The 15,378-nt window shown below is 38.9% G+C and overlaps 1 protein-coding gene across 1 annotated transcript in view; it reads right to left on the bottom strand.

Annotated features, from left to right (window-relative positions):
• Positions 1-15,378, bottom strand: part of CACNA2D3 (calcium voltage-gated channel auxiliary subunit alpha2delta 3) — a 390,523-nt gene that overhangs the window by 244,048 nt on the left and 131,097 nt on the right. The window contains exon 5 of the mRNA XM_088532049.1: positions 1,093-1,255. Within this exon, the coding sequence (XP_088388175.1) occupies positions 1,093-1,255 (163 nt within the window). The remainder of the gene's footprint in view (positions 1-1,092; positions 1,256-15,378) is intronic.

Raw genomic sequence — 15,378 nt, 5'->3', positions numbered from 1 at the left:
CACAACAAAAAATGATTTGGTAGTTTTGGAAGCTTTATGCATTTTCTAGATTTCTTCAAAATAACCCATACTATTTCACATCCTCACAAATACTCCCTATGAAGTTTTGTTACTTTGTATTCCCTGATTTAAGGCATGACTGTATAGCTCCTGGCTTCTCAAGATGCTCAATCGTGACTTAGAAGAGGAGCCTCCTAGCAGCCCAACTTATTTGAACTACTTCTCTTCCCGTTTGTGATTACACAATATCCTTGCACAAATTACCACAACTGCTAGCCTGGAAAGTATTATGAGGAAAACACTTAATGTATTTTTAGCTGTCTCTTAGTATAGTTAAAACAAGGAAGAGGAACCAGATAACTTGGCAGCTCTCTGCAGACCTGTGACAAATGCTGGGCAGCCTCTCATTGGAAACTTTCATGCTTTCCTCTTTAACGCTGGCTTCAGAAAAAGGAATAGATAGTGCTGCATGAGCACAGTAAGATCCAGATTGGGCTGCCTGACCTAATGGAAGCACCAAAGGGAAAACAAGCAAGTGCTGCTGAATTTGGTTTGCTTTCCTTACTTTTAAACTTCAGTTTCCTAAACAAATCTCACGTAGTTATGCGTTAGCATTATGCAAAGCCTATAACCCATAACCAGGGAAGTATATACCTGAATATACTTTGCTGCTCCTAAGTACTAACTGAAAGCTTACAACAGCTCAGTGGCTGTGCAGGCAGTCAAATGGAGCTAGGAGCATTCCCAGAAGTTTAAGAGCATAAATCCAACAAGACATTCCCTATCCTGGTTCTTTCAGAGGTACTTCCAGATCAGGTAAGCAACAACATCAGACCTATTTGTTATGGCAAAATTCATGTTCTAAGTTTAATACACAAATTATTGACTCTATTAAAGCACGAGAGATTTTTGCCATAAAGCAAAAAAAATTACAACACTGTTTGTGTTTTAGCATTCCTTGCCTGAAAACTGAGTATCATTGCAATCTGCGAAACAGATGATATAAAATCAATAGCTTCATTTTATAAGGAAAAATGCTTCTAATTTATGTTTGGCCAGTGGAACAATGAAATCAAACAGCTCTTATCTTACCTTTATTGTACATATTGGTGGGTACTTGGACATCACTCAGACTGATGTTCACAGGCAAGTTATTGAAGTGGTCGTTGGGCACTAGAATAAATTCTTTCCCCAGTTCCAGATAGTTTCCTTCTTCATCTCGCTCATTTATGAGCACAGCATTGAAGTATTCATACTGCAACAGAAATCCACATGCAGTATTCAGAATTCACTTTCAGCATAAAAACAAGGTTGTTTGTGTGTTATAACATATGCATTTACCAAATTCTCTAGATTTAAGCCAATTACTTCACAATTATTTAATAGCCATTTCTCTTTTCAACATAATGTTTACAACAGTTGTAGAACTGCTATCAAAGCAGAACTTAGGCCTTGACAGGCTAAAGAGTTCTTACTTCACAGGAATATTAACTAAACCAATGATAACAAAACTGGCAAGCTTTTTTTCTCCAAAGCTGTTCCTGCTTTTACCCCTGTACTGACCAGTATTTCTTGCAGAGAAATATATATATACACACACACACACACTATGTACTTATTTCATGAGGAACCTTACAAACCCAAAAAGTAATCAAAAAATGTTTGAATATGCACTGAAATTTAGCAGTGATTTAGTCTGAACAAGAAATTATCACCTGCCTGTTTAAAGATTTCTGAAGAGCATTTGCCCTATTTTGGACAGAACCATAACCAGATAAGCAAAAGCAATTTAGATAAAATTATTGATTTTTTTTTTTATGACCTAGTTCACCCAGATATTCTATCAAACTCTGAAGGTAAACAAGCAACAGCAAAGACTGCCTTTAACCTCTCAGTTATTGTTAGTCCTTGACAATAGCTTTCGTGATGTGTTTCTTCACAGCATCAGACCAAAATATCATTTCATTGAAGTCTCATTAATTTAAATCCCAGTCTCTGCCCTAACTATGCATTTGATTACAAACATGATTTAAACATGTATCTGTACAATTTTTACAGGGCTCGCTATGATGTCATTTACAAGGCTAACGCACCAGCAAGTACTTAAAAGGCTTTTCAAAACCAACATTTTTCAACTTCACATGAAACCAGTTCTACTCACGCAGAAATAGTTCTAATCTGACTGTCTACACGCTTTTATTGCAAGCCTGTGTGCTGAGGCCAGCAGCAGTGCCACAAGTGCTGAAGCTGCCCATAGCCCCTCCATTCCCTCCCTCCTCCACACTGAGGAATCCAGGCTGTTTTCCTACCATGTTTAAACACCACCATCAAAAGCATTAGCTCAGCACCTCGCTCAGAATTTTAACACCAAAGTTGTATTTAAATATTATACTGTAAGAAAAAGGTGAATTCATTTGTGAAAAGATTGTGCACTAAAATCTATAGGATTTTTTTTTCCATTGACCTGAATTTTAATTTGTATCATAGGATAATTTCTACTGTAATTCACCATGGAGCTTAGTGATTTCCAAGACGCAAAAATGACGTGGCCAACAGCTTTCACAATACTTGGAAAATGGTAGAAAATGGCCAAATACCAAACAAGAAAGTCAGAATGTATTTTGCTGTGTAGAGCATAGCAATCACCCCTAAAAGAACATTATTTTCTTTTAATCACTTGGTTATTTGTTTTTTCAAATAATTAATTAGTAGACATCCTCCTTCATCATGTTCCAAAAGCAGCAGGGCCAACTATTAAAATATCTTAAATTCTAAATAAATGAAACCACTAGTTTCACAATTAAGGGCATTTAGGATTGCTTGTTTCTTTGGTTCGTTTTATTGTTTGTGGCTTTTTGGTCTGAGTCTCTATTTTCCCTTTTCAATGTATAAATGTACATATAATATTATTATTTGTCTACTGTTTTAAAAGCAAATGGTAGTATAAAAGTCATCTTTAGGGCATGATAGTTAATATAGTTTGTATCTCCTTGATCATCATTTTTTTTTCCTTTTCCATATGAGAAGCCTACAAAAAGAACATTTAAGACAGTCTTACACATTCTAAGCTTTAAACAAAAGGTAATATATACACTTCAAAGAGACTACTTCTGAAAAAAAAGAGGATTTATGCACAACTGTTATGCACCGTCTAGGGAGGGGGACATTTTGCTTGCAAGGAAATTATTCAATATGACAGTGAAAAGATGATAGATGGAAAAGTAAAAATAAAAATTGGATAAAAAATAGGAAAGTAAATCCATCTGGCATTCTGACATTACATTGAAGATAAGTGCCCAGGGGAAAGAGGATAAAGTGCTATTTACTGACAACACAGACACTCTACCTGCTAAACTCTAGGAGAAAATGACTTCAATTTAATCTTGTCAGCAGAGGTCAATCTTTGATATAACCTTAACTAGGGGAGCTCTGATTGTATACAATGTAACACGTCAAAAATAATAAATAACAATAATAAATAACAAAATAATTATTTAGGCTGGGAGCATTGCCAGGTGAGTTTACACTGACCTTATGTGCAGACTTGCACAGCAAGCGATGAACTGCAGAGCAAGCATCCTGCAGAAATCTCAGTCATGTCATTTATTACACTCACCTCAAATGGGAATATGCACTTTTTATGTTTTAGTACATCTAAATCTACTTTTAAGTAAGTGAATAGTATTTTCTGCATTCCTTGACAGCATCTGTATCAGTCCAACTGGCTAAGTCATTTTGAAAGCCCCCATTATGCAGTAACGAGTTATACTTACCCTTGGCAAGACCATAAATATTTGGGAGAAACAGAAAATTCAGCTTTCACATGATACTATTCTCTTACACTTACACACACACACACAAAAAAAAAAAAAAGCCTTCTCAATGCAACCCAATACCAACTGATCAGTAGCACTCAAAAGAACAAGTAGTTGGACCATCCTTCCTCAGGAAGGGGCTGATTATTTTTGAAAGACATCCTAAAAAGCACCATTCCACTAGCAGTCTGCAAATCCCTAGTTTGTTCCAGTATAGTGGTACAATCATGGAAAGACAGACACTTAAGATGTGGTTAGGAACTGGATCACAAAATTGTTTTACAGGTTCGTCCCAGCTGACTAACCAAGGCAAACTTCATTTTCCAGAGCAAGACAGGCTTCCAGCCACAACACAAGTGTATGCTAGGACAGCTGCCAGAAACATATGTTAAAGACCATAGAAATTAATTCATGCAAAAGGTATGACAGAAACCTTGTGTGGAAATACACAACTGTGGATAAATTTGTGGTGTGCAAAGGGAACCACAGGATGAGGATGGGGAGGACAACCGGGCTGCAAGGCAATGAGCAAACTCTGAGGCTGGCTGTTCCCGTCTAGCCACTTCTTTTGGCATTATGTCTCAGTTAAACAAGTATCTTTATTACAATGGATACCTTGCTGAAACAAGACAGCAGCAATTTAAATATACTACTGAAAATAATCGTGAATGTCTTGCATTTTTGCATCATTGTACAAACTGCAGTAAATGAACATTATTTCTGCTTATATTTATCTTATTGTAAATGAACGTCTTGTGATGCTTAAGTTACTTATCAAATATTTATTAACATTGTAAACAATATATATTTCTTAAAATATAAATATTTACTTTTTGCTTTAAAAGAAGATACATTCTGATGCAGATTTCCAGTGCAATTTAGAAAATATTTGGCACATAACAGTAAACACACATTACTTGGTTCCCATAGTATTTTAAAATGATAAAGCATTTTGTTTTACTGGTATGAAGCAATGTAATTCACAATTTTATTAAGCCTTTTTTTTTTTTTTTCCTGTAGTGCAGAACTATGAAAACCTCAAAGGCATAAGGACACAACTGGGAAAAATTTGCACTAATGGGTCTGCACTACAGCAGTGCTCAGGTCATGCTCATATTTTTTAACTGGGCACCGTGCATGGATCCTTCGTACAGTGCTCTGCAGCCACACAATTCTTCTGAAAACAAAGCTGGGGTCCCTGCATATTAAATAAAGGGAAGCTTATGGCATTCACAACAAGCATCAAAAATGCTGGCCCACCAGAGAGAAATAAAATAGCAGAAAATAATACAGAAATTGAAGGAAAAAGGGTAAAAGTTAGTATTTAACAGCGGAAATGGTCAAAAATAAACAATAATTTGAATAGCGTTAAGAGTTTCAATAAAACATCTACTACCGTAGGTGTGCTTAAAAAAAAATAAAATAAAAAATAGAGGGAAAGTCTCTTGCAACTCTACCAAGCAGAGCACACCTCAGAGTAGACAGATTCCTGATATGTAAAAATAAATATAAATAAATAGGGAAAAGTCTGACAGAGATTTCCCTGCTAGTGAACACACTAACAACAACCTCCGCTCTGTTTTTGGTGCCTTAATGAAGAGGCAGGTGCCTGGGTGTGCATCAGCTCTTAACACTCAAAAATGTCTCTTTGACAGCTGACCAAAGAAAAGAGTTTGAATTTTTAAGCAAATGATCTTGTATTCAAGCACATGGCCTATGTATAGTGAACAAATATGAGAGGCCATAAAAGCAAACTACCTCATTCAATAAAAGCAGCTCTGAATTTCTAAAAGTTTTTAAATATGAGAGAGAAATACGGCATTTCCTTTGCTGGATGATACAATCTTTACTGTTTCTGTTTATTCCCTGAAGTTCTAACCTGCTCCGCTGCAAGCATTTCCAAAGCATATTTTAATTTTTATGTCTTAATCCAACAGCATGGTTAGAGAACACCTGGAATTTGAAATGTTATGGCCAGTCCCAGTGTCTCTAGTTATGGACATAATGTTACTTGCATTCTTGCAGAAGCAACTGATTTTCTTTACAGCCAAATTAAGCTGGCCCTTCCACAGGCTATCCATTCCTTCCTGAGAGGATTATAGCACTCTAAGTGCCTGGAAACAGGATAAATAATTTATTCTAGTATAAAATCAGTTATAACAGAATGCAAATTGATAGCACATCACAGAAATCTTGTAAAGATTAGTCAACTCACTGAAAGTGGTAAGCAAGAAGCAATCATGATGGCTATTCATCAGAGTGCTCCCTCAGCAAGTTTGCTGATGACACGAAACTGGGAGGAGTAGCCGATACCCCAGAGGGCTGCGCTGCCATCCAGAGGGACCTGGACAGACTGGACAACTGGGCGGTGAAAAACCTCATGAAATCCAACAAGGCCAAGTGGAAGGTCCTGCACCTGGGGAGGAATAACCCCAGACACCAGTACAGGCTGGGGACTGACCTTCTGGAGAGCAGCTCTGCGGAGAAGGACCTGGGTGTCATGGTGGATGACAAGTTGACCATGAGGCAGCAGTGTGCCCTCGTGGCCAAGAAGGCCAATGGGATCCTGGGGTGCATTAAGAAGAGCATCTCCAGCAGGTCGAGGGAGGTGATCCTGCCCCTCTACTCAGCCCTGGTGAGGCCGCATCTGGAGTATTGTGTCCAGTTCTGGGCTCCACAGTACAAGAGGGATGTGGAGCTGCTGGAGAGAGTCCAGCGCAGGGCTACAAGGATGATCAGGGGCCTGGAACATCTGCCCTATGAGGAGAGGCTGAGGGAGCTGGGCCTGTTCAGCCTGGAGAAGAGAAGGCTGAGAGGGGATCTAATCAGTGTATATAAGTACCTCAAGGGAGGGAGTGCAGAGGACGGGGATGGTCTCTTTTCAGTGGTGGCCACTGATAGGACTAGAGGAAATGGTCGGAAACTGAAACACCAAAAATTCCATAGGAACTTAAGGAAAAATTTCTTAACAGTGAGGGTGACAGAGCACTGGAACAGGCTGCCCAGAGAGGTTGTGGAGTCTCCTTCTCTGGAGATCTTCAAAACCCGCTTGGACGCAGTCCTGTGCCACGTGCTCTAGGTGTCCCTGCGTGTGCAGGGGGTTGGACTAGATGATCTCTTAAGGATCTTCACATAAATACCACAGGGCAAAACTTTGCTCTCAGCAGCAAAACAGCTGCCTCCACCAGTGGCACCATAATCTCTCCTTCCTCCCAAGCCCAGGGGTGCACGTGTAAAAGATACCAGATACAGAGATGAATAAGTTCAGAGCGACTTATCACGCTCGCAGGGAGAAGGCCTTGAATGCAATACACTGAACGTTTTTCAAACAAGAGAATTTTGTGACTTAAATCAGTCCTCTTATAACAAACTTCACGTGTTTAAGAAGGGTAATAGTTTCAAAAACAAATACTTAACAAGGATACCCGCAAGCCTAAATCCCAGTCAGTAAGCTTATACTCTAATACTCCAAAACAACAGGGCAAAGATCCACAACCCAGTAAATGTAGCAGCATCATCGTGTGGCCCTTTGACAAGGTCCATCACCCCGCACAGACTGCGGGGCCTCCTGGGGCCCGGCCGGAGCCGTCCCGACCGCCTCGAAACTGCCCTCCCACAGCCCAGCTCCAGCCTCAGCAAAGGCCAAAACAAAAAGGATTCCTCCTTTTTAGCAACTAGGAAAAGAGGCAAAAATCAAAGGCCTGCAGCCTGCACAATTCACAGGATTAACTACCGAGTCCTCCTGGCTGCACTCAGAGAATAAGGTTTAAAATTGAACAGTATTTTGAAGTAAACCTGTGACATTTAACAGATGCATCAAGGGTTAAATTAAAGTTCATTATATTTGTCTTCACAGTCCACTCCTGTAAGGTTTCTTATGCAAAATTAAACCAGTAATTAATGGGCAGCTTTTCTACAGTAAAGTCCACAAACACAAATAGTTTTAAAGCCAGATTTAGGGGCCTTGACCTTTTCACACAAACTCATTTGTGAATCTTTGAAGATGCAAAAAAGCAAGACTTTTCCTCCTATTTAATACTATTTACATTGGTAGCCAGAATCACAAGCCTCCTTCACTTCTCCTTATCCCCCTGCAGGTTGTATCAAGCTAGGGATCTGGCAGAATCAACAGCTTGATAAAAGAAATCTATAAAAGAATATTCTGTAAAGAATATGAGACAGATTTGCTTCAGACTTGCAAAATGAATTGTAAACTTATTTCCTAAAAGTCTCTGTCTTATCACTAACTAATGGCTTTCAGGACTGGATACAAAAAACTCCATACAGTTTAAAATGTGCTAAGGAAATAGAAGCACAAACTCTTTCACAAGTAAATAAGCTGAAAAGTTTTAGGTGAAATCAGTATCATGCTGTGCATGTTCAGCTCATTTGGCATGTGCAACCTCAAGGCTGTTTCCAACCATCACTGGAGCTGTATGAGACTTATCTGCACCTGTTTACAATCACACACCCTAAATATGCCCTTCCTATTTCCATGCAGGAAGAAAATAAGATTTTTTTAAGATTTTTCTCTCATGAGAGGCAGCCTGAATGCAAGGCACACACATAGCACACGCAGGGAGAGCTGTGCTGCCTCCTCAAGCAGATGCAGGTGGAGAGACAACCAATAGACAGCATTTCTTTTTTCTTTTCCTTTTCTTTTTTTTCCAATGAGGGTTTAGTAGCTATTCCTAAAAAATTGAAAGAAGGCAGCTCACACCCAGCAGACTACAAGATTTGAATACTAACTGTGGCTCAAAGATGAATTAAAGCACACTCTCTATCAATCCTGTTTTCATACCTTGAGGTGCAATCAAAAGAATTAAACCCTGAAGAACAGGACAAAATTTCATAGTGCTCACTGCAATCCAAGGTTTGTTCTGTTACTCCCAACAATCCAGCATAGGCACAGGAAGCTAAATTAATATTATTGACTACCTAAAGGAAAGCAAAGGACCATGTGTACCATCATGGAATTTATTTGGCAATAAAGTGAGAGATGAGATGTTGAGCAACTGAATGTATACAAATCCTCTTCAAATGATTAATGACTCTCTCATGCAATATAGAAATTTGGTCAGCTAAGCCTGCAGTTGGAATAACAAGACCACAATGATGACTTAATTTAACAAAAAACCACATGTTTCTGGAGTCTCGCAATTCAAGGAGAAAAAAAAAAAGAGTAGAACTGCATTTTTTTTATTCATAAAATCAAACTGAAATGTTTAAATTTCACAATGAAATAAATGGAAATAATTGTTCCTCAAAAGAAAAAGGAAAAAAAAAAATCTCTGAACCTGTAAGGAGATTCTTGCAAACATTAGCTATGTGCAACCGTATCAGACAATTACAAATACTGTGCCTGCAAACACACATGCAGAGCATTTTAGCTTGCACCATGAGGATGACCTGCAGGTTTGCAGAGTTAAGTACTGCACACAGTCTTCTTACCAGATTATAGCCCACTTGGGATTTCCTGAATTGTAAATATCATCTCTTCCTTATTTGAGCTGCTTTATGGTGATTGTATTAATAAAGTTTAAAAAAAAAAAAAAAAGAGAGAGACTGAAGAAAATAATTATAAATTTCATACTTTTAATATAATTTCTTGAGTTCATTGAAAAATTATGAGACCTAGGTATGGAAACAAAAAAATTGCATAAAGCAGCTTAGGCATCCTGGCCTCCATTATTCCTTTATATTTGGCCTGAGAATTGGGCTACTGTTTGAACCAGTAATTATTTTTCTAATTAATAACTTAGTGATCAATATTGCAAGTTATCCATGCAAGTTAAATGAAAACTACTCAATGCCCCAAACATGTGCAAATATGTGCCAAAGACTAAGGGTTAAGATCATAAGATATAAAAATATATATATTTTTTATGTTTTCAAGTTTTAAATATTTTTACCACTAGGTAAAGCCAGGGTAACAATGACAAACGTAAGAGCAGCAATAAAGGAACAGATAATATAAACTGAATTTGGCGGAGCAGCACGATGGAAGTACATGGAGTCGGCACTATTATATCGCCGACTCCGGAGCGCCTGAACAGCAAGAGCCTCTCAGAGAACCGTCGACCACTTTGACTCCTGAGGTGGGACCGGGCTGGCCACCGGTTTCCTGCCTTGTTCACAAGGGCAGGAGCGCATGCAGAAGTGGGGGCCGAGCCTCTTCCCAAGAGCGGGAAGAGCCAAGCGCTGCTGCTCCAAAGGGCGGCACGGGAAGCTGCCTCCGGAGGGAGGCCGAGGACAGCAGCCCACGCTGGGCACACGTTCGCTTTGAGCCTCCTCAGCACAACAGGGAGGAGCGCACACGGAGCGGCCTCTCGGCAGCTAAACAAATCAAAAACTATTTTGCAGCTCTCTCTAGTTACTCTCTCTAAACATCCTAATTTCCTATTTCACTGCTCCCTTCCTGTCTCTGGTAAAGAATAAATTGGAAACAAGATGATGCGAGAGGGAATACGGTATCCTTCAGTCACAAGTGAGTCTGAAATGCTCATCTAGAGAAAAACATGGAACCCCCTTCATTCCTAACAGATGTTTACCCATGATTCTGCTTCTCTTGTTACCAGATCATATGAACAATGACACTTTTAAGGACACATACATAGAGGTTTTTTTTTTTTCTTCACCTTTAGCTATCCTTTTAATGGCAAACACGTGCTATTAAGTATACACACATATAAACTCCTCTGTATGTAACTGCATTGAAGGAGAACAACTGAATGTAAAAAGATGATATAACACGCTAATTGTGATTTACTGGAAAATTGGACATCATCATTAGATATTTACTGTAGGAACAAAAATAACTTTTGCACAGAAATACAGTGCATCCCCTTAAAGATTTATCGGTTTTCAGTATGCCGGTTCTGAGCTTACTGCCACATATTCACAAAAATATAATTATACTTAATGTTTTTAAATTGTTCTCTCAATGGGTAATTACCACAATTAATATATTCTCCTACTTTGATTGCTTTATTTCAAGTCTGTGCTGACAATGACATGCATTGCCAATATCCTTCCCTGAAAAATAATGGCCATAAGCCAGTTAAAGTGCTGCAATTCAGTGCGGTCTCCAAAATAAGACTTAACCAACAGGTGAAAGTATTTACATTAATGAAAGGTTTGGGAGCCTGAACCAGGCCTTATTAATTCAGGCTTCCTGGACATAAGCTTAATATATAGAGAGTCCAAGGGAGAAATTGCACTAGGTACTGTTACGCTAGCCTTTGATGGCCACAAAAAGGTCCCCCCTCCTAAATAAGGTGCCATGAAAACCCTTGGTTGAGTCACCAACCTGCCACTAGCTGTTTTGTTGAAATAACACTGTGACCAGGGTGCACGGAAATCTGAACAATGTCCACAACGTACTGCGAAGAACCTCTGAAACTCCATAACACTTCACAATCATGTCACAAGACCTAAGTCAGACCTAGAAGCTTTAGTGACAAAACGTATTTTTGAAGACATAAGTGCTTATATTAACGAAGAGCATTCAAATGCCTAATGTAAGACAAATCATGTTGAGAGAGAAATGCATCAGGGTAATTCCTCAGCAAACTCCCAGGTGCTCCAAGTATCAATAAAGCTCTGCCTGAGCTATAAGCCGACGCTGAAAGTTTGCAGTTTGTTTATAGTAAACCTGATTGGGAATAAAGAAATAGCCCCCCCGATCCTATTTAAAATATTACTATGTTAAGAAAGAGTTTTACAACAGGAAGACTTATTATTAATACAAGATTATTTTCTAATCAGAAGAATGTCTCCACTTAGGTACATACTGTCCTTTAACTGCTTTGCAAATTACATGCATATTCGTTGGCATCTTCAGTTCAATTAATGATAAGCTCTGAATACTTCAAAGAAACGAAGTATATTCAATAAAAAACACTCTTATCTCTCTTACACCTGCGCAAAGACTTTGAACTCAGTGGGATGGTGGCTGCTGCAGTTGGAAAACAGCAGCTATCTCTTCATCTTGAAATGTATGCGTGACGAAGGAGCTGATCTGAGACACCACCACTTCTGTGCCGGAGAAATAAGAGGCTTCCAGCTCCATGATTTAACCTCCCCAAAATCCACCGTATATGTGTGTGTGGAAAGGTGAGAGGATTTGGAGCTTCCACGCTTCTTTGCTGCAGTAGCAGATAACGGCTCCCCGGCATTTATAAAGTCAGTAGTACTGGACAAGCCAAACACTTTGCAAATCCTCACTAAGGACATTTAGAAAGAGAGCAGCAGTGCTGACCCCGAAGACCCACACATCCAATAAAATTTCCTGTGCTTCTAGCTCGGGATCTTAGTGTACCCAACTAGCCTCTTCCAGCCAAAGTTCAAGCGTGACTTTGGGCTGCCTCCTAGCTGAGCTTCACAGCAACTCCCAAACGCCAAGGCTTCTCATCAGCCAACATTAACCTAGCGGAGGAGAAAAGCCGGCCCTCGAAGAGCAGCCGGCCCTCTGCAGCCCTCCACAGAGAGAGGGAGGATGCCTTATCCACATTTTTCCTGGCTAGCTCCAATGTTTATGTCTTTTGAAGCTTCATAATGCTTCCAAGGGGATTATTTGTGCATCCCATCATACTAATCAGAATTTTGGCAAGTTGCTGAAGGGATTATAAGATGAAGACAGGTGAAGAGCTTCACTCTCCTTCCAGTAGCTATTCTCCTTAAATCCAATTCATAAAAAATGTGGGTGAATCCAAAGTGTCAATAATATCTAACATCAGCTTGTTAGAAGTAAAACTTGAGCAAATCAGATTGCTGCAAAAAACATGATTTTTGCCCAGCTCCATAAAAATAAACATTTATTTTACTTCAAATTAGAACACACAAACATATACGTACATTTCAATAACAAAATCTTGCTAAAAATGTTTGGATTTTTCAATAGATACTGGTCTTTAACCATTTTTCTCTAAAGAGCACAACCAAGAAAAAAACCCCACTATCTCTGAGGGAAGAAATCAATCTCCCCCACAAGGATAAGGATATTACCTAATGCTCTAAAAAGCAAAGAAAATAACAGATCAATGGGGCCCCTATCAATACAAATAAATACCTAGTGAGTTTGAGTCCAACTTTATTGCATGAAGAGAAATTGGGAATCGGTACATACTTTAAGTACTATCATTCCCTTAGCATTAAACATTATTTCAAACTGCCTTGGCAAATGGACACAAGGGTGGTTTGGTGAAAGAGAGTACATTTGAGTGAAAAACATCGGGAAATTTCCACTGCCCGCTTGAAACTTCTGTTTCAAGGAAGACAGCCCAAGGAGTGGTACAGAGCATCTGACCGCACAGAGGAACCACCTTTGCTCAGGTCCTGGAAACAGGCGTAGACCCAACACCCATGCCCATTGACCCACCAGTTTTCACCAGGCACCTTTTTCCCCCCTCTCTGTAGGGTAGGAATAACCACACTTGTCATTTTTGCAAGACTGAGACTGAGTGATAAAGAGTGTTCCACAACAACAAAATATTATAGTCATGCTGGTATCCATGCCAATCCTCAGCCTGATATACACTGCTGACAAGAACACAGATAGCAGTATTCCAGATAAACTACATGAGCGCTTAAAAGTCTGTACTGAAAAAAATCTTGTTCAAACTTGACATTTGAGTGTCAGCATCTGCCTCTAGTGATCATGCTCAATAAACAGCTTCTCTTTGGATGAGATCTTCATTCAGTAGCCTGCAGAGCATTGCCTAATTTTAGGCAATAGCAGTGCTAGAAATAGAAAGAAGTTACATCTCTCTCAGAATTATCAGCCCAAATAATTATTTTGTCACTACAGACAGTTCATAGTCCCATTTTTAGCAGCAAGATGACTACCTAGCTCCTTCTCAAAGCCTGGAAGAAACTAAAGTTTACAGGTAATAAGGTTGTTCAGTACAGGAGATCTATCACATATTGAGGGGAAAGATAAGAAGATGACAGATTTCTACAGCATTGCTGGTATCTACCAGTCACAGCTAAGAGGTTTTTTTTTTTTTTTTCCATTTGTGCAGATACAGACCAGAAGACATTCTATACCAGATAAAACACACTTGCATTTCCTACCAAGCCAATAGCTTAAGCATCACCATGAGTCACAGAGCTTGACCAGCTTGTGACAAAAATGTGTTGAAATTATAAACGTCAAATGTCTGTGATTCACTTAAATCAAGCGCCTGTATTTAATTTACTCATATTAAGCTTCCACATTTCTGAGCCATGGTTTCACCCAACTACTTTGCTAGAAATGTAAATCACCATCAAAATACACAAGAGTAAATCTGCAGAACGTAACCGGGCTTGAATATGACGCACAGCAAACCATTACAAATGCATATATACGGACACATTGTCAAAACTGCTCCAGCCTTGGAAATGTCTTCACATTTTTTCCACAGTTTATGCAGGAATTTAGTATGTAGCAAGTTTATAATTAGTATGAAATGTGATTAATTCATACTGTGGGAAAATACAGAAGGAACAGAAATAGAGCTCTATGGATCTCCTTCCTTTCTCTCCACCCAAACTGCAATCAAGCATATGCCTATTCACGACTCTGAACATAAGGCCAGAATTCAAGTCTGGGGAGCTGGCTTTTTTCTCCTCTGTTTGTAATAATGAATGTTTCATTACTCACTGCCACACACTTTAGCATCCACATGTTTTAGTCATATCATTTCACAGTGTGGTTCTAGGGCTGATTGGCTTGCAGGTTTCTTTGTACCTATTTTCCTCCATTCTGTTTCTCATTTCTTTCTCACAAGGCTTTTTGCCAAATCTTATTTGCCTGTATTTTGTAAAATAAGCATGAAGTATTATCAGACCTTGAAAGGCATGAAATAGAGTTCTAGGAAAAAGTTACAGTTTTCATCTGTGTGGTCTGAGAAGAATCAGTTTTGGATTCTTCTCTGGTTCACTTTGGATTTTCCCCAGTTGTGTGTCACGATCAGGTATAATATTTTCAAAGTTTACTTGCTGTCATGTTGAAGACACATGAAAGCAAAAACCTTCCAGGATTTGATATAGAACAATGAATCAATCCTCACATTAAAGCAACTGGGTTCAAACTTGCTTAAGAGTTTTGCAAACCTTAGCAAAGCTCTGATGGAAATTTAGCTTTTTAATGATAGCCGAAGTCCACCCATGTTCAGTTTTAACATGAGGCTTGCAAAGCTTTGGAAGTATGTACTTTTATTAGTATTTACTTACCTGAAATAACTAAGAATAATAAAATCCTACAGTCCTATGTACCAAATTTCTTAATTTAGTATACATTTTACCATACTAAAATGAAGTGAACATGAGGAGACAGAATGGTAAATGGCATCAAAGATAAAGCACAGGAATAGGAAATAAGACTTAGCTCCCCAAATTGCATGTGCTTCCCAGATAAGATGAAAAGTAAAAAGAGAAAAATATATGTTTGAGTGACTTAAGCATATAAGTCTCATTCTCTAATCTGCAGGGTTTAAACATGACATGGCCTGTGTTGTGTTTGAGCTCCTCGCTGTACAACAGAGTCCCAAAACAGAGATCTCAAAGTATTAAGTGGGCT

This window comes from Tinamus guttatus, unplaced genomic scaffold (genome assembly GCF_059628265.1).
Source record: "Tinamus guttatus ecotype Peru unplaced genomic scaffold, ASM5962826v1 Tinamus_guttatus_pri_ptg000451l, whole genome shotgun sequence".
In the NCBI taxonomy this organism is placed as follows: domain Eukaryota; kingdom Metazoa; phylum Chordata; class Aves; order Tinamiformes; family Tinamidae; genus Tinamus; species Tinamus guttatus.
Note: the sequence above shows the minus strand (reverse complement) of the source record. Positions and strands in the feature narration are given on the sequence as shown.